Raw genomic sequence first — 21,149 nt, 5'->3', positions numbered from 1 at the left:
CCTCCTTAGTTGACTCGACACACACACTCATAACGGCATAAGATTGCGTTGCCGTGCCATGCCGTTCGCCGTCCCGGCATACAAGTCGGTCTCACCCCAAGACGCATCAATAGAATATGTTCTTAAGTAATCTAGAATGTTATTTGACAATTGTCTTGAAATATGTACATACTTACATCTTTAAACACTACTTAAAAGGATAATTTTCGTTGTAAAAACCGAATAATTGACGCAGATTTTGGGGGCCGGTGTATTTGCGAACAGTATATTATATTACGACCTATGCCGTTCACGAACGACCTTGGGACAGGTTGAAGTTAAATACGTGATGACTTGCGGTGTTGATCAATTATATTACGTAATACAAACGATAGAGACAATGTAAAGTTCTATGTTATGTTTGTAAGTATTTTACACTTTTTTAAGAGCACAATGCATTCCGTTGTTGCCGCATTGGCAACGTAAGATATGGGTAATATTTCTTACAGTGTCAAAGTCTATGGACATTGGAATAATAACCGGTCGCTTGTTTGCCAGTGTGGTAAATTAACTTACATCTCGCACATTATTTACACACAAGGTTAACTTCAACAAGGTACCGAGGTAGGTAGGTTACCGAATTATGTGGGATTCATACCCAGTGAAATTTCTGCGAAAGCCGTCTTCAGCACGAACTAAAGATTTGGTAACGATTCCATAGAACACATCCATCGGCCCACCTCAAAAACTGTGCATTGTTCGAGGCTTATAGAAGATCTTCTCAGACGGTGAAAAAGTGGGCTTGCCTTCAACACTCCTTACTTGTGCATACGGCAAGTTAAAACAATCTGAGGTGCAGTCCTCTTCAGGGCCTTTTGAAACAGGTTGCTCTTACTAAACGGTTGATCTGTACGGCACACTACAGGCAAATCCTATATTTATGGTAGCACTGTTTTACCGTCCTTTTGGATCATGACATGTTCACCTTGCTTGCTGAGAGACTGAACTGAACGCCCTACGGTCCTCTGGAAGTGTTAATTATTTTACAGCATAAGTTCCCACAAGTAACGGTGTTATTGTGTCTGCAGTTATCGTATACATATAATATTATGGCACTAGAGAAACGCCTCATTAATCACTATTAACTTCTATGACTGACACGCATCAATTTCAGTCAATTAATTGCCATGTCCGATTGGCAACTTCGTTTAAATAAATTAAAATTAATCGGGCGAAGATTATTCAATGAAAGTTGGTGGCAAAATTTCTTCTTTTAACTGCAATTCAAGAATCAAATCATTTATTAAAATCTTAACGCCTGCGCTACCTATCGAGTGTATTTTGGATTGATGAATTTTATTTTGGACGCGATTATAAAATGTTAGCGAAAACTTATATCAACCGAGTAAATAAGCAATGAGCCAAGATGGCCCAGTGGTTAGAACGCGTGCATATTAACCGATGATTTCAGGTTCAAACCCAGGCAAGCACCACTGAATTTTCATGTGCTTAATTTGTGTTTATAATTCATCTCGTGCTCGGCGGTAAAGGAAAACATCGTGAGGAAACTTGCATGTGTCTAATTTCAACGAAATTCTGCCACATGTGTATTCCACCAACCCGCATTGGAGCAGCGTGGTGGAATATGCTCAAAACCTTCTCTTCAAAGAGAGAGGTCGCCTTAGCCCAGCAGCGGGAAATGTAATGTAATGTCAAATAGGCATCATGAATGAGGGCGATGTCATATGGGTCTCAGATAGTATTATCGTAAACAAGTTTTAATAAGAAAACCAATTACTGTTATTTATAAAGTAGGTATATTAAAAAAACAATTTAAATGATGACTAGGGTCTACAAATAAGCTGAAGTTAAAACTCCTTACAGTGAGTAATTTTATCATCAAAATTCTTTATTAGTAGATATTAATAATAGGCTATTTGACTGGTTTTTAAAATTCATTTAATATTATTTAGTAGAGGTTAAGGAACCCAATTAAAGTTAGTACATATTTGCTGAAACATATCAAATTAAAATTTAAATATTTAAATAGCGCGCGAAAACGCTACTTTGACAATATGGCGCTGCAATGGTGTCGGTGACGTCACTAGCCTGTATTGTAATCTGTGGCACATATAATCCACATTCAGTAAGCAAACGAGATTAATAAGCAAGTGATGTCATCATAAGCCCGACCAATCAGGAGCGTTTTGTGTTACGTGACAAACGTTTAAAAAAATGCATTTTTATTTAGGGATTTTTGAATAAATTAATTATTATTTTCAACTTTTGTTAATAAATAACCATTTTTAAATTCATAATATATACTGGTTACAATAATTGACACTTTATTTTTCGCATTGTCAAATATCCTATTAAATTGGTCCGTCTCTTATTGTCTGTCTGGTACTTACATTTTTATAATTGTGTTTACATATTAAAACTAGCAGAAACAAAAATATTCCTTTATAATAAACTCTATTTCAAAATAAGACCGCAAATCAACGTACCTACATGACTCAAACTGCAGACAGGTCTTAAATGACTTCGCCTCTATTGCAATGGAAATAAGAATTGAAATTGCAATTGCACAATGATTTATTTCATATTGGCATTATTATGTATTTCGGACACGAGCATTCTAAAATAGTGATGGGCGATTTAAAAATCGATCTATTTTTTAAATTCGATTTTAATGTACTGATATAGGGATGACTCAAATATTTGTACTTATTAAAATGTATGCACAATTAACTTATTGTCCTATTCTTACTTTATGTAAGTATATTACATAATTGTAAAGATTAACATGTTTTATGAACATTATTATACATATTTTATGTTTTGGTATGAATTAGCTATTTATTTAAATTATGGTTAAATTATTTTAATTTTTTTGTGACGTCATACAATTAATTTGACCGTTTACTTAAATACACTTGGATACAATAATTCAGTTTTTTTTTAAAATATACATAATAAACATAACATAATCAGCATGTAAATTTCCCACTGCTGGGCTAAGGCCTCCTCTCCCGTTGAGGAGAAGGATTTTATATAGTTTAAATATACATTAATAATTAATCGAATGAATCACGTCAATGTGCTCATCTCTATTCGAGCCGGTGAGCGTGGACTGTCGACTGTTGAGTCGAGTGATCGAGTCAAGCAAACATGGAAAACATGGCCGATTACACACATTCATTCAGTGGTTTTAGTAATGTGAAGTTCGTTAAGCGAATAAGACTACTTGTACAGTGCTAATAAATGCGTAACTTCTTTATTTGTGTAAGCAGTGATTTGTTTTTAATTTCCACTTAAAATATACGTACCGTATTAAAATAAGGTAAGCATAACAAGTTTTTACTAGCGAAAGAAAATCATTGTTGTTTTCGTTTTATTTGTAAACGCTCAACTCAGTTGATATTTTGAACTGCCGCAATCGAATTTGACATGTTTTATAATGAAAATAAAGTCTAATTTCGCATAAATTACTTAGGATAAAAATAAAACACTGATAAACACTGACAGTAATCATGGTCAAACAATATTTTGCGAAAATGATTTACATGTTTTAAACTATATATGCTAGTAATTATAGTCGTAAGTGTTTTTTGCCGAATTTAAATAAAGGAGGTTATCAACCGTCCAAAACATTTCTTAATTATTTTTTTTTAATTAAAATATTCAATTTCAAGTTTTTATTGATTCCTAACATTCTTGTGCCTCGTGAACTTGTTTGGATACTGTGGTGTGAAAGTTACTCGTGAGTTGATTAGATTGTTTCAATATAAAAACAGAAAAAAAGCGCGAAGGCTTAAATTTTTTTTATAATGTATCAAAAACCCGGTTTGAAGTCAGTCAAGGCCTAATAATATTAAATTCAAGACACATAATAGGTATACAACTTCATACCTAATATTTAAAAAATAAGTTAATATTGAGTGGAACAAATAAAAAACATTAATACGGTATTGAGAGGTCACAAGTTGCCTTTCTTCGAAAAATAAAATAAAATCGGTTTATTGATAAATTATCTTTAAATGTACTGCATTATGATTAAAATTTTTTTTCAAGTTAGAGTTAGTTTTCTTGGACCATAATTTATCATGAAAAAAAATATTATAAAAAAAAAACACCTATTCCATACATAATGAATAACTAAAGATTCCATAAGTCACAAAGTTAAGTTATTCTTAGATTTAACTTTCCATGAATAAATCGGAAATTGGAAACATTTTTCTCTCATTCGAACTACACTACGTAATTTTAAATATAAATTAAATAAACCATTATCTTATTCGTTGACGGTACTGAAGTTCTTCGGGATACATAATAATCCGAAAAACGAAAACAACTTCAAGTAATACAATATGTATTTGATTTATGAATAAATGAATATAGCTGAAAGTAATTATCACTGATGTAACTACGTAACAGTGACCATTATTGCTATCTCGTTCTCGCGCAAGCTCTCTATTATTATTGTTTTTTGTTGATTTAGGTGTATAAAGCACAAAATCGACGTCCTATGTTTTCCTTATCTATATGTATAATCTCAGGTTATTGTTTTGTTCTTTTATTGAGTATACCACGCTCTTCCCTCTTTTAATAACATCATTTATTTATTTATTTTATTTATTTATTGGAAAAGTTACACCATCAACATATTACTAAGCACTTAAAATTAATATCTGTTGGGTAATATACAAAGTGATACGTCTTTAAAGGTGTAAACAACATTATACATATTGATTAAGACTTGACTAAGATATTTGTATGAGAATTTTTAGATTTTTGTAGTATGCTACACTTATACTATTTATTATTATTAAAGCATTAGCTTGACTGAAATGCTTCTACCATGATAAACAGTTAAAATGACAAGTTTAATTTAACCTTTAGCCATGTGAAGCGAGTACTAATTTGCTCTATGAGTGTTTTCAACAGCAGTTCAAAGGTAGATTATTATTCTTGTCACGTAGCTATTGTTTTCGCGTCAATTTTCGTTGTGAAATATTTATTGTCGTTTTGGGGTTAATACCGACTCGTATGCCGTGATGGCGAACGCCATGACTATCTCTTATGGCCAATCTCCTTCGCTCTCCGTTTAGGTGCACGTATCACTAGATAAGGTAAATGTGTATTCCGAGTTATAAGGAAAATTGATTGAAATATTGAGACGATTCCCGCGTAAACACTGTTCGAAGCCGGCCGGTTGCTTGTAGGTTCTAAAGGTTGGGTTGATACCCTAAGTAAGCATATAGCCTATTCCATTCGAACTAGGAATAAAGATAAACGAACCATAGATTTACGTATTTCACCCGATTTGCTTGTGGAAATAATTGCAGTGATTTTTAAATTAACATTCACACAAAACGGTATTATTAATGAATTCATATTTCCTTAGTATCTTGCTTGTATTTTTTTTTATCAAATATTTTTATGAATATAATAAAACAAAGGAGTGTTTGTAGTCAGCCAGCAGATATCATATAAATTAATTACCATCATAAATGTCAACCAGAGATAAAAATTCAAATTCAAATTAACTAGGTGATATAACATTACACATACACGGTTGCATTATCTTTTATAATTGATCAACATGTGAAATACATGTGTCACACATCGTCACGAAGACGAGACGCTAGGAAGGCGACCTACGGGGCAGCATGATCTAGGGTATCTATAAAGTCAATAATCCAGTAATATTGAACTTTAATCTTTGATATTATCACCACCTAGTGATTGTCTTAGTTCGTGAATCTACAAGTGAATTATGTTTCAATTGATAACGTTTGAAGCGATTAGAACGAAATTTCAGAGTCGGCTTAATTAAACCATAGCCTATTCCAATTTCCAATGGAAGTAGGAAAAAAGATAAACAAACCTCAGTTTTATATATTTCATGCGATTTGCTAATAACTCATTTTGCACTATTAAGAGTTTTTGATTAATATAATACAATACTATTACAATTAACTACTTATTTCCGCTTTAATTTTACTTCCAAAATTCCGATAACAGTTTCGTCGACGTTCAAAACGCCATTTTTTACAAATCCATAGTGAATATCATAGAGTAATTACATAGAGTAACTCCTGGCCGATGTTATCGTGTCAATTTGTTAAATGTTTTTTTATTTGGCTTTTTTCCTGTTATGGTTGGAATAGAGTATAGAATAGGTTTAGGCCCGAACGGCAACCATTACGGTTCGATTGCGATAAACTATCAATTTGTTTTAAGAATTTGGGCCCAGGTTACCAATTGACCTGCGTTTTCTTTTGAATTAATAATAAAAATACGCCTCATATAAATAGAGTTTCAATTGGATAGCGAATTAAGGCCTGTCGTGGCTTTTGGGCGTCCAATTAAATTTATTTATAATATGAAACATAACAACAATGAACACTAGTTGTTATTTGATGTTACTGCAATTAATATGATCTACAAATACAATTACCTCATCATCTCGTCGTAGTTTAGTAATTTTCAGAAGATTTGATGATTTTTTTTTAAATTTCGAGTGAGTTTTTTTTTTTAATTTTAGACGCAGCCAGATCCTATTATTAAAAATACACACTTACTCGTAGTAGTAGTATAATTCCGAGAAGTGTTTACTAAATTTGTGTTATGTAATAATTCATATTCATTGTCTTGAGTAATTATTTTTACAGATATCATCTAACTTATCATTGTTTTTAATTTGTTTTTATCGAATAGATTATCTTTATCATAAATAATAAAAAGATAACGTATAATTATACCAGTTTTATAATACAAGCCTTATCATTTATTACATATTTTTCATTACAGACAAAGCAATGGCTTCGAAACTATTGAGAACTGCAAATAGAACCTTAAATGTATTGCAAAATGGTTCAAAATTCGCCGGTGTTAGTGTGAGAAAAAACAGTCTATGGACGAAGGAAGGAATAATCAAATCACCATACGCCCGTGTTGATGTACCAAATTATACATTGTACGATTATGTATGGCTGAATTTGGAAAAATGGCCGGAAAGGACTTTGACGGTAAGTCTATAAACCTGTGTATCGAATGACGTGAATTATTATTTAATATTAAAAAATACAATATAATTATAAAAAAAGAAAAATAGAACATTCATAAAATAAAGCGTATTTCGGCTTTAATACATAAACAAAAACATAACCATGAGTTCATTATTTAATTTGTTTATAAAAAAGAGTTAGTAAAATATAAGATTAATTATTAAAAAACAATGATTTTCGATAAATATTATTCACATAAAGTTTTTTTTAGGTTTGTGCACGTACCGGCCGAGGGTACACATACGAGCAAGCCTTTAATTTATCGAATGCATTCGCAGCAAATCTTCGACAGAAGTTTAAAATACGGGATGGTGATGTTATCACGGTGATGTTACCAAATGTTCCCGATTTCCCTTTAATCATGTTGGGTGTGATGGCAGCTGGTGGTGTAGTTACTACCATCAATCCAATTTATACAGCGCGTAAGTGAAATCATTTATATACCGGTAGGGGTGAATAGGCCAAATGGGCACAAGGAATAAAACACCAGAAATTGACAACGCATTAATTGTAAGAGAAGGCGTAGATATTTATTACAGTGTTAGTACTGGTCATATATAGTCCGTAGGCGAAGATTTAATTGGATCTTCTGCCTTCCTTAAATAGATTAAAAACACTCGCACTTAAATCCCGGTTCGGGATATAAAATTTTTATATACGATGTCAATCAGATTTGGTACTATCTCACAATAAATATTCAGTTCAATTTATTTTTCTCCTCTGTTTGTCAAATTCGAATTTCGAACGATGCGAGCACTAGTTACAATAAGCCGTTTTGGAACATTTTCAGATGAAATCCAACGTCAGTTACTAATGTCCGATTCAAAAATGATAGTAACTTTACCGGACAAAGTGAACGTCGTCAGAGAAGCAATAAAGATAGCAAAACTAAACATTCCTATAATTGTTATAAAGACAAACGGAGATCCGATCCCTGAGGGGACAGTCGCATTTAATGAACTGAGCGAGGATATACATGTAGACAAGTCGTGTTTAAAAAAAGTAAGGAGAACTGCTAATGATTTATGCTTTTTACCGTATTCAAGCGGCACCACAGGACTGCCGAAAGGTGTTGAATTGACACATAGGAATATAATAGCGAACTGTCAACAAATCAGTGATCCAGCGATAAATTGCAATGAAGAGACCACAGGTGAATTAAGTTTAATATTTAATCAATTATTTCTGTATATTTTTTTATCATTATTACTATAAGCGTCTACTAGACTATCGTCTAAAAGCTGTGGTTTCTGAGGTATCAATATCCGAAATTAATAATAAGTGAACGTTTTTCGTTGTTTTGGAAATTTCATTAACACCCAGAAGTTACAATCCCTTGTTACGGAAAGCACGTAAAACTGTTGGTCCATTGTTGGTATCCATCTAATCAAATTCAATCAAAGGATTATCTGCAAATTGAAGGCGTTTCATTAAATGATGTGTAATTGTTCCAAAATTTTATTAACACAGTATTATTTATTTCCAGCGACTCACCAAGATGTAGCGATGGCTATATTACCGTTCTTCCACATTTATGGTTCAGTAGTTGTTGGATTTCACGAGATGGCACAAGGCGTCAAATTGGTGACCTTAGACAAGTTTCAGCCGGAAGTTTATCTTCAAGCCATTGAAAAATTCAAAGTTAATATCCTGTTTCTTGCGCCACCCTTAAGTAAGTTTTCTAGTCCATATTATATGGCATGAGGAGCAAAGATAAGCAAACCTTATATCTACATACTGCATGACTTTTTTAATAGCTCTGTTATATTATTATATGCCAAACGATTTCACTTAAATACTTGGGTATAAAATCTCCTTTAATTTTCATTCCAAAGTTCTGAATCGAACCTATGCCAACTTCAAATCAACATATTTTCATGGATTATGAATACCATAGATTATTTCATTTAAATCCCGTTCAATAACGTTCAAGGCCATTTTTTTTATTTCTGCTATTTGATTAAGCTATTGCGTCTATTAAGTATTTTATAAAATTTGAATTACTTCTAGAATGTTCGACATTTCATACAATATTATATCAAAATCTGCTGGTATTTTTCCACACTTATTTTATACTGCTTAGTTGTATGGGATTTATTAAACTGAATTGTTAGCACAATAAGTGATAAAAATTGAAACGAATGAATATATTAATTATAACAATAAATAGTGAAGAAATACATTTATTTCGACACGCAACCATTCATTCTTATAACATAAGTGAGGTTATTATTTATTTTAACAGTTATATTAATGACGCAACATCCTATGGCTTCGGCTAAGGTGTACCAGTATTTGGATCATGTTATAAATGGAGCTGCACCAATAGTTGCCACTGACGCGGAAAGATTCCTCAGTAAAGTTCAGGTTAGTGATCCGAGATAATTATGTATTTATTATATAATATGTATGTATAATATGTAATTTTTATTATGATTTTATGTTCATATAGATGTAAACGACAAAATATCTATGATATATCAGCATCTAAATTTTGGAATTCGTTTATTCTGACTGATTATTAACGCACGTCACGGGGAGTCTAGAATGCTAAAATTTAGAACATAGGTTTATTTTTTAACTAAGTACTCGCCAAGAATCTAGTCTAAAGTATATCTAATGATTATTTGTTTTGTTTTATACTTTTAGCGCAAAATACGTTTTGGTCAAGGCTACGGGCTCACGGAGACGGCACCGGTGGTAGCCATGTCACCGAAAACTCTATACGATTATAATGCTGTCGGTCATCCAGTCGCTAATACAGATATAAGGATTGTTGATAATGATTTGAAAAATTTAGGACCAAATGAGGTTTGTTTTCAATATCCTTTTACAACACACATATGTATGATCACTGATGAGGCATTTTCCTACCAAGTTTCATAGTGTTTTTTTTTTGAAGAGAAGCATTTATTATATAGTAGCAACTACTACGTCACGACAAATCAATTAGCACGAGCACAGATACATAAAAATATATTCAAACAATTATTAAAACTTCGCAAGCTAAGCGCGGTGGGCGCGCAAGAGACTGGCGTTGCGCTTCTTCGACATAATAACTAAAATCAGAAACATGACCTTTTTTGATGGTTGCTTCACGTGAAATACCGACATATCATTATGATCCTTGTTCAAAAAATAGTTTATATGTGCCTATATATAGTTTTAGTAAAGTTGCAAGTTGTCTTTTAGACAGGAGAACTGTTAGTAAGAGGACCGCAAGTGATGAGAGGTTATAGAAACAATTCTGAAGCTAATGCCAATGTGCTTACAAATGATGGTTGGTTCAGGACTGGTGATTTAGCAACCGTTGATGACGATGGGATAATCAAGATTTGCGATCGACTAAAAGAATTGATTAAGGTAAGATTGATTGCATGCTAATAATAATAACAATAAACTAATCTGTTATAATATTATAAGCTTTTATATAAACAGAAATGAATTACTTATTACGGTCGCTTATGGTAATTAAAATAAAACGTGCGAGCAGGACGCAACTAGGACTTGCCCTGTCAGTTTTATGGAAAACAACAGAGACGCATGACACACACCACACACCGATATTCGATTTATTATGTGTATGTTATCGGAGCAGGATCTTGGTATAAGTTTCAAACTTTATCCTCCAGAGGTTAGAACTTTTTCCAGCAGAAGACATTTACAGGCTATTAATCTTTACTTTATACAATGAAATCCAAGTTTTATAATTGTATATAGAAAAATATTATATTTTCTACAGGTAAAAGGTTTTCAAGTACCTCCAGCTGAATTGGAAGCAGTTTTACGTGACCATCCAGCAGTAAGCGATGCAGCTGTAATTGGTGTACCACATGCGACAAAAGGAGAAACTCCTAAAGCGTTTGTCGCTTTAAAGCCTGGTTTTAGCGCTAGTCCCAAAGATTTGTGTAGTTTTGTTGCTGAAAGAGTTGCGGCTTACAAGAGGATAGATGATATTTCCGTCCTGGAAAGTATACCTAGAAGTGCGGCTGGAAAAATTTTAAGAAAGGATTTAAAGTCCAAATATTGTTAGCATTATTTTATTAATTTTTTAAGGTTGTTATTATAGATAAGTATGAAAGTAAATTGTATGATATTAGTGATTTCAGCAAATGGATGTAATTTCGATGTAAATAGTTTTTTTTCGCTTTAAATATAATACTGCTGCATTTCAATCGCTTTTTTTATCTGTATGACATGTAATTGTTCGATCAATGTCATAGAAACATTTAAAAATATATTTTGTAAAGTACCAGTTTAACGCCTGATAATATGATTTAGCAATGTTGCACACGTGAAAAATATAATCATTTATTATAACTAGTGATATGACGCAAGTTGCGTGACTTTTTTCGACTCTTTTTTTTACCGAGAATACTTAAACTGAATTATACAGAGGAGAAAAAGGTATTGAACTATTAAGTCTTTGTCTGAATAGATAATATAATGAAAAATAGTTACGTTATTATATATAATGGTTACCGTTTCGCTGTATTTAATCTTTTTTTCGTGTGATTGTAACAGCTATAATTATTATATTGATGATGGAAAACGTCATTAATATTAACAATATGATGCATTATTATTGTTATACGTCATTGATCCGATATTTAAATTAAATAAATCATAATAATTGTAAATAATAATCTATTTTTATACTCAAAAATCAAATATTTTTTGTAAAATAATATATATTGATTAATTATAGAATTAAATCTAAAAGTTAATTACTTTTTCATTTTAAAGATAGTATTTTTAGAGGAAAAATATATTGGTGCGATTTCGGATTAAAACCGTAAAACCGATATAAAGTCGTATGTGACTATGGAGAGGTAAGGTGAACCGTCCCACTTGGGGATAAGTTAAAAATAGTCGGAAATAATTATGTAAATATAAGCTAAAAAAATTGGTTTGAGAAAATGCGGAGTGTAATAGATTTTTAACGCATTTTGACGGACACGTTTCACTACTTACTAACTTTATTGTCGTAGTGTGTGTGACAGCTACGATTGACACTCGCCAAACGAGTACTTTATTAGCGTAGATTACTCGCCGGATGATCCGAACGTTGCTGCTGACTCTGTAGCCGAAGTGGTACTTCAGGATATGAACTGTTCATTCCGTATTCTGTCTTGCCCATCGGTCGCAAGTCACAGTCTCGGTTTGGTCGCTTTTGCAAAACGGTGTCACGCTGCAAGCAGAAACACTATCTAGCCTGGGCTAACGCATCTGTGTCTCGTGATGTAAATAATAGCGCATTCAGAATACAACTCTGCCTCTAGGTCCTTCAAAAACATCATTGCTAAGACGAAGATGGAGTACATTGGCAAATTGGCGAGAGGCTGTTACGACTCCCTTCAGGAACGCACGTGGCGTTCTGGTCTCACGCTAACTCTAAGGAAATTTCTGCTATCCTTATTTTCCATTTCTGCACAGGGATGTTATAGTACTATTGTCTATGGGCAGAGGTGACAACTTACCATCACATTGCCCATTTACCAGTACGGCTACCTATATAAAATAATTAAAAAAATACGAACGATTCCGCGTCAATTGGTCATAGTCTATACCGATACGTTCGGTTGTTATCACGTGACCTATGCACAAAAAGATAAAACCATTATTTTATAGGTATTTAACATACCCTCAATATAAAATTTCGTATTAAATTTAAAAAAAAATAAACAAATAAATCAACCTGAAGCTTAACATCGTATCGTAATTAGTTTTAAAACTACTGACTATTTATATAATACATTTATTATACATATTACAAAATAGTCATCGTGTAACGCTATTTCGAGAGTGTCATAAACACTTTATAGTTTTCGTTAATAAAATAAAGATGTAAAATAGTCACTCTTTATCGGAATACATTAGCATTGAGTCGCTTCAATAAATAGTTACAAGCAATGACGTTAACTTTAAAACGATACGGTGTATTTAAATAAAACGGTACACTTAGTTTGTTTCGTTAAAATTAAACAATGTTTAAGATTGGAAGTAAGCCCCGACGGCTTTGAATAGATCTTCTCGATAAATGAAAGAATGAAACGTACAGTCACCGTATAAAGACGTGGTCATACCGCATATGCCGATCTCTGAATACATGTGGCAGATTTGGATAGATGGTCGAACAAAACGGCAGTAGTAAGTAATTTGATTTTGGTTAATAATGTTAATTTTGAACCAATTATTTAAATACAAAATAGGTAGGTAGTCTAGCAAATCAGCCATATGTTGTTAAGACACCACCATCCATAGACGCTGTAAGTAATACGTATCCTTTACACCATCAAATCGAAAATTGTTGTTAAATATTAAATTATATTATACATGTTACAATCATAGTGATTAAATAGCTATAATTAATGTTATGTTGTATATGTATATGTATATATGTAATTACTAAATTCTCTAGACAATGAATGTATGAAACATCTTATCCGGATATTATTTATAACAGCAGTTCAAAGTTAGTCAAAGTAATAAAAACAGACGTGGATGTAGGATGAACCGACATGTTTGAATTAAGAAAGTGAAAATTTTTGACAACAGTACTTATTCTGTAAGATGAAACTCGAAACTCACCGCATAACACGAGCGTGAAATGTATGTAAAGGATGTGATACGCGACATTGGTTATAATAAGTAATTATAATATTTATAGGATGCATGTATCAAAATAGCGTATCATCATAAGTTGGTTGTGCAGTGAATGGCAATCAACGAGGTGGATTCTTACAGGTTCAGAATAAAAAAATAATTTTAAAAGCTACTGCTAATAATTTATTTTATTTTATTAATGTTTTCATAGTTATTAACGAATTGGCTATGTAAGAAATGATTAAAATTACATACAGCGCTAATGTCTATGGTTTTTTTTTTAAATATATCTATGGAATGTTAATTATAGTGCAGTAGAACCTCGGTTATCCGAATTAATTGGGACCAAGACTAGTTCGGATACTAAAAAGTTCGTATAATCGAAATGTTGGTTGACTTTGAGACAAGATTAAACAAAAACAACACCTTTTCACATAAAAACACTAGTAAATTAACTAATATACATTTAAAAATATAATACGTTCTAATATAAAACATCTGAAAAAGTGAAATGCTATTTTTATATTATTTTTTAATAAAATGGTCAATTTTTAATTGACAAACGGCCAACCCGACAACGTTCCGATAATTAAGCGTTCGGATAAACTAAGTCAGCGTTCGGATAATTGAGGTTTCGCATATCAAAAGCCAATGCAAAATCCCGGTAGCGCGCTCTTTATATAGCCTCTTGTTTTATAATCTGAGGTTTTTTTATAAAACAATTTAAAAATTAAAAAGATCATATTTTATTATTAAAATGCACATTTATAAAATATAAATACCATAAACCGAAATTCGGTGATCCGGATAAAGTTCTCTATCGTTTTTTATGAAGTATAAAAAGTAAGTATATATAAGTAAGTTAGTAAGTAACCGATGTATATATAAGTAAGTTATATATACATCGGTCATAGTTATTGGTGATATATCTTATACATATCGTTCAGTACACCAATATTGCGTCGCCAACAATGAGAGCTGTTATCCCATAATATGAAAACTATTATCCCATACCATGGCTATGGCTGAGTAGTAAATTGATGAGAAGATGGTACCTATCCGATGGTCTTGTACTAAGTAATACCACTAAAATCTAGTTCCTAGGTAAATAGTACAATATACCATACGCACATCTTATAGAAAAAAGTACTTTGGGGGTAAAATAATAAATATATTGTTTATTTATTTTCTTTAATTATAAATTATTTCAATAACTGATCGAATGTGATGTTCTATATCTACCGAGTTTTGTGACGGCCATGTTGTTTTTAATTTCTTCTTAAGTTCGTCTTTTTACAGATTTGTGGAATAACTGATAGACGGTACACCTACCAACAGCTATACAGCCAATCCCGTGCATTTGGTGCGAATCTGCGAAAAAAAATTAAAATTCAAGATGGCGACGCAGTTGCAGTAATGCTACCAAATATACCCGAATATCCTATTGTAGTGCTTGGAACATTAACTGCCGGTGGTTTGGTTACAACATTAAATCCCGTTTACACTGCACGCAAGTTTAAACATCGAGACTATATAATTAGTTAGGTATAAGATACTAATAGTACTTATCAAGAGCCGAGTATCACCCATTGTTACTATTTAAATTGTAACGCTTACAATGAGTAAGGATGTGCTTAAATTTTTTTGGGAAAGCATACGCTTAAAAATGTCATCTCAACTACTTAGATATTATACCTAGCGTCTCCATTTTAAGCACAACACGCGTTCTCTCTCAATAAAAGTTTTTAAAGATAAATGCCTAAGTTTTTATTTTTCTTTACAATTTATTGCAATTGGAATTAGTTATAGTTTAGTAGCGAATTCAGGCTATTGTAAAAATCAATCTTCAATCATTTTCTCCTCTAACTGTTCTACTAATCGTTAAGTTATCTCTTATAAAGGATTTTTTTTAAAGATAGAAGAAGAAGATCCGAAAGTAGTCGTTGCTGTTCGAGACACCGAACCAATAATAAAAGAAGCTTTGAACAAATGTAAATTAAATATACCAGTAGTCGTCATCGACATTGATGAGTGTCGACCAGCAGACACTGTGTCTTTTAAAGAATTTATTGAAGATAATAACACGGATTTAAATATTTTGAAAGAAGTCAAATATAGCGTGGATGATGTATCATTACTTTTATATTCGAGTGGCACTACAGGTCTTGAAGGAATATTGTTGCGAACTGTGAACAAATTAATTCAAATGAAATAAAAATGTTCACTGATACAACTGGTGAGTATTTTATTTTTTTAATTAGATCGAATAAAGTATCCACTTATACTGTTCAAACTATATAATATTATTTATTTCGCATCGTATTGGAGTTGCGAGAATAACTGAGCCTTCCCCTAATAACGAGAAGCGCCCTAAGCCCAACAGCACATTAAACAGTATTTTGAATTGGTATTTAAGTCCAGGCTCACACTTTGATTTGGATTTTCGAACTATTAGCTTAGCTCCGTACGCGCGCCCACACTGAATGAATGGCAAACCTACGCTATTAGCGTTGTGTCAAGTGAACAATGTAGTTTAGTTCACTCGAACAGAGTGAGTGGTCAGATCGTATTATAAAGTGACAACGAAAAATGCCACTTATTTTTGTATATAAGATTTTATTTAGATATAATATATTGCTCTGATTTTTACACAGGCGCTTTGCGGAAAATAAGTATAAAGTTATGTGACCTACGACTTTATATTTTGACACATGACAAAACAAATTGATCAATTTATTTAGGTAAAATTATCATATTAAATATTGATGTCAATAATTATTAGAACATAAAATAATATTATATCATTCGATTATATTAATAATAACCAACGATAACATAAACAAATGCCACCTTTAAATGCTATATATTTTATATAACTTTATTTATGTGTGTGTCTTGTTACCCTAAACTATCGGCATGGATTGGTATAAGTTACTCCCTTGCTCACAAGATGTGTGGTTGAGATGACTAATGTACACACACTAAAGACAAAAATATTAGAGGTATTTTAATGTGTGCTAAATTAAACACACATTGTTTACTCACGAAAGCACAGCACAGTTTTTCATCCGATACGCAGGTTTCCTCACAATGTTTTCTTTTATCGCTGAGCACGAAATATATTATAACACTTGACTTAACCACCGGGCTACCTCGAGATTATCATTGTCTATTGTACCAATATTTCTCTAATTAGGTCGACTGTTAACATAACGATATTTATTTAACTGAATTATTTGCAGAGCTCATTAAGAGTTATACACTTAAATGCTTTTTATTGATTTTCTCTATAATCTTGGTGGTAAGTCTTTGTGCAAGCCCGTTAGGGTAGGCCCACTCATCAGATATTCTACCTCCAAACAGCAGTACTTAGTATTTTTGTGTTCCGGTTTGAAGAGTGAGAGAACCAATTTATTTACGGTCACGAGGGACATAGCGACTTAGTTTTCATGGCGATGTAAAAGGCGATGTTAAGTGGACCATCAATTGCTCGTCCGCCTACCGAAATCATAAAAAAAAAACCAAATTATTTCATGTTTTATTTAAATATATTTTTATTTTAGCATGACATACAATTCAGCCATGTTTATGGTTTAACAGAGACGTCATCAATGACTCTAGTGCCACCTTTAAACTTCAAGGATTATTCCTCTGTTGGTTTCGCAATATCAAACTGTGAACTCAGGGTCATCGATAGTCAATTGAAAAACTTGGGTCCAAATGAGGTAATATGATGTTATATGAATTAGGTAATCGACTCATTTCCCATTTGACGAACATACTTCAAACTATCAAATACTTTATATATTAGGGAGATACGGTTTAATTATTAATAGTTTAGTATATTAAGTAACTTCTTGACCTGGCAATATGCGTGAGCGATCAAATAATATTTATATTTTGTTTTATTCATAATTTGTAACAATAGACATATTTTACAATTTTGCAAAAGCGGGAAACCATATCAGCTTCTGAAAAAATAAATGTTAGTAGAGGAGTATAGAAATATAACAGCTGTTTAAAAGTTATCCACTTTGCTGCTTTTTATTAATTTTGTCTATAATCTTGGTGGTAAGGCTTTGTGCAAGCATGTCTGGGTAGGTATCACCCACTTATCAGATATTCTACCGCCAAAAAACAGTACTAAATATTTTTGCTTAAAGGATGAGTGAGCCAATAATGACATAACATCCGAGTTCTCAATGTTGGTGGCGCATTGGCGATGTAAGGAATGGTTAATATTTCTCGGTGGTGACCACTTACCATCAGGTGGACTTACATCAGGTTAGGACTATAACTTAGTTTTAGTTTTGCAAAATAATAAAGTGCTGTTACTGACAGTTTTTAGTTACGTATGATAAATGAATATTGATTTACAGCTTGGTGAATTGTTAATCAAAGGACCAAATATAACAAGAGGTTACAAGAATAATCCAGAAGCAAATGAAAAAGCTTTTGTTGAAAAGGAGTGGTTGAGAACTGGTGATTTGGTGAAGATTAAAGAAGATGGCTCTGTAGTAATAGCGGATAGATTAAAGGAAATTATAAAGGTAATTATTGTCTGGTATAAATTTCTCACTAATTATTCTGAGATAAATTCAGTTCTAAAACGAGGGCGAAGATGAGATGGGCGATAATGTTTTTTAATGAAGAAACGACGATGACGACGGCAGTCTGACTTACAAACAAAAAATGTTGACAACATTTCTTGTTTTTTTGCAAAAGCAATTGAGGTATATACCTTGTCGCCAATAATACTTCGATAGTGCTTCGAAAAGTAAGTACGAGGAAATCGTACACACAGATTTTACACCTGAATTATCTGTAGTCATGTCCGATTGCCGTCCCGTAAGATTATTTGTCTGAGCGAAAATAGAGAGTGCATCTGTGTTAGCACCATCATATTTCCCACGAACTTGGTGACCAAAATCGGTTGGGACTGATCAATCGTCGAAATAATTATGTTATAAAAGATTCAAATTTGTCGATGAGAATGCTTGAAACATAAACAGAAAATATATTCAATAAGACTTTATTAAAACAAATATGGTAAGAGATAAGAACGTAGTAAACTTTTCCTGTTGAAATATGAGAAAGAAATATTTACGGTTTTAGCGTACAGAATAAATAATATCGAATTATATTAATACATATATCACGACGAACTGGAAAATATAATAAAGAATGTTGCGTAAAAATATTACATCTGCTTTTAGTGAAGCACAAAAGAATAATAGATGTGATTTTAATATAATATTCTACTTACATTAAGGCATTTATTTTCATGATTTTACCATCTAAATAGAATCGCTTTATTGAAAAAATAATAGTTTGCGTTCTCAGTGATACACACGGTCGATGTTGGATTTGAATTGAACAGGTTCGATTGGTAGGACATATTATCTATACAGAATGCGTTTATTAGGTTAAATTATGATAAGGTGTAAATGAATAGCACCAACATTTTATTACTACTTGAAGGTCAACTAAAACATATTTACCAACAATTAGACAAAACAGAAACGGAAGAGCTCAGAAACGAGCATTACATGTGTGTCACAACTTCGAATATTACAGCAATGTTATTTGAAATTTAAAAGTGCGCAACACTAGTGCAGTACGCACGTTTTCCTAAAGTTGATGGCGCTTTGACAATGTAAGGAATGGTTAATATTTTTGCGTCAATGTCCGTGGTGACCCCTAACCACCAGGTGCCCCATTTGCCTATCAGCTTACTTATAACATAAAAAACTACGTTGTCCCTTGTATATATACGTACTACCTACACACTTTTGTTATTCTATATTGTTCAATTTGTGTTTTACATTGTAATAAAAATTGTGGAAGATGTGGAGAGTAAATTTAGTATATCTGTGAATTAAAATGATAGGCAAATTACAAAAACTAGTTACAGCAACTTTCGTTACAGCTTACCAAGTTCCTCCAGCTGAATTGGAAAACGTTATTAAGGGGCACCCAGCAGTATTTGATGTAGCAGTAATTGAAAAACCTAAAGCTTTTGTAGTATTAAATAAAGGATTTAATGTAAGCGAGAAGGAAATAATGGAACATGTCAGTGGAAAAGATGCTCCATTTAAAAAATTAAAGGAAGTAGTTTTTATTGATGCTATACTATAAATACGTTTTTTAGATAATGATGTTAGCAATATTAAAGGATAAGTTTAGTTAACTATCATTAATAAATAAGGATTTTTATTATTATTTACGATTTAAATACGCAACAATACCTGAACAGCCTTATTAATAAATTAACTTTAATTTACAGCGTCAGATATTGTCCGACAGTTGTATTTAATGTGTTTATTAAGGTTGTATAATGATTAGTTTCGTTTGCTGTGAACATGAAACATGTGTGTGGAATTTGGTGAATATTGTATGAATAACGAAAACCATCGGTGTATTTCATAGAATTATGCGTAACACTTTAAAACGAGCTATGATCCTATGATCTATGAGATGTGTGATGTTATGTACACAATGATGAATTAGATAGTAGTAGTGTTATTTTATTCGGATGTTATAAGGTTTTTTTTTATAGCATTGGACGGTCATATAGGCCACCTGATGGTAAGTCACCACCGCCCATAGACAAAGGCGCTGTAAGAAAAACTAACCATTCCTTACATCACCTATGCGCCACCAACCTTGGGAACTAAGATGTTATGTCCCTTGTGCCTGTGATTACACTGGCTCACTCACCATTGTAACCGGAACACAACAACACAGAGTACTGTTATTTGGCGGTAGAATATCTGATGAGTGGGTGGTACCTACCCAGACGGGCTTGCACAAAGCCCTACCACCAAGTAAAAGTTAAAAGTTTTTATATATCATCGATGTTTAATTTAATTTTAGGAGGTATAATGTTATCACGATTTAGGAACAGGATATTGTTTGATTAAAGAGTTCAGTTTCAATCATTTAAATTGGTCTATTCGGTTTCGAGAAATCGGTGAATATACACTAAAAAATGCTACCTTCAACCCACCCAACTTTATCACTAACACCAAAAGTGTGCACATAATTTCATATCAATTGGTTTAGTCGAACTGTTTCAAATTCCGTCGTAAGATTTAAATCACGCACACAAACGTATGAAGTATACTAAAAGCTTGTTATTGTAAAATATTGCGAAACAAATACATTATTTTCATAGATGTTTATTATTTGTAATCCCGCTAAATGTAACTTTTTTTTTTAATTTAAAAAAGTGTTTAAAAATTTTAAGTAAGTGGCCAGCAGCATTTATAGGTGGCATTGTCGTTGTTAAAATTAAACACAGTGCGCACTTTTGGAGCTAACTATAAAATGTTATGTCCCTTGTGCCTGTAGTTACACTGACCCAATTAAATGGCAACACAACATTACTAAGTATTGCTTCTTGGCGGTAGAATATATGTTAATAAATATATAGACTGTATGCTATTTTTGCTTTAAGGAACATGTTATATTTTAATTATACGAAACAAG

At 32.3% G+C, this 21,149-nt stretch overlaps 1 protein-coding gene and 1 pseudogene across 1 annotated transcript; both read left to right on the top strand.

Annotated features, from left to right (window-relative positions):
- Window positions 1-3,151: 3,151 nt before the first annotated feature.
- LOC113399049 (uncharacterized) lies at window positions 3,152-11,151 on the top strand. The gene is made up of 9 exons (XM_026638063.2): window positions 3,152-3,322; window positions 6,796-7,013; window positions 7,264-7,474; window positions 7,843-8,205; window positions 8,539-8,724; window positions 9,298-9,419; window positions 9,702-9,863; window positions 10,245-10,415; window positions 10,795-11,151. Exons 2-9 carry the CDS (start codon window positions 6,804-6,806, stop codon window positions 11,083-11,085), a joined length of 1,716 nt encoding a protein of 571 aa, XP_026493848.2. The 5' UTR covers window positions 3,152-3,322; window positions 6,796-6,803; the 3' UTR covers window positions 11,086-11,151.
- Window positions 11,152-11,876: 725 nt separating this feature from the next.
- Window positions 11,877-19,796, top strand: LOC113399168 (uncharacterized; annotated as a pseudogene).
- Window positions 19,797-21,149: the final 1,353 nt, after the last annotated feature.

This window comes from Vanessa tameamea, chromosome 15 (genome assembly GCF_037043105.1).
Source record: "Vanessa tameamea isolate UH-Manoa-2023 chromosome 15, ilVanTame1 primary haplotype, whole genome shotgun sequence".
Classification (NCBI taxonomy): Eukaryota; Metazoa; Arthropoda; class Insecta; order Lepidoptera; family Nymphalidae; genus Vanessa; species Vanessa tameamea.
Note: the sequence above shows the minus strand (reverse complement) of the source record. Positions and strands in the feature narration are given on the sequence as shown.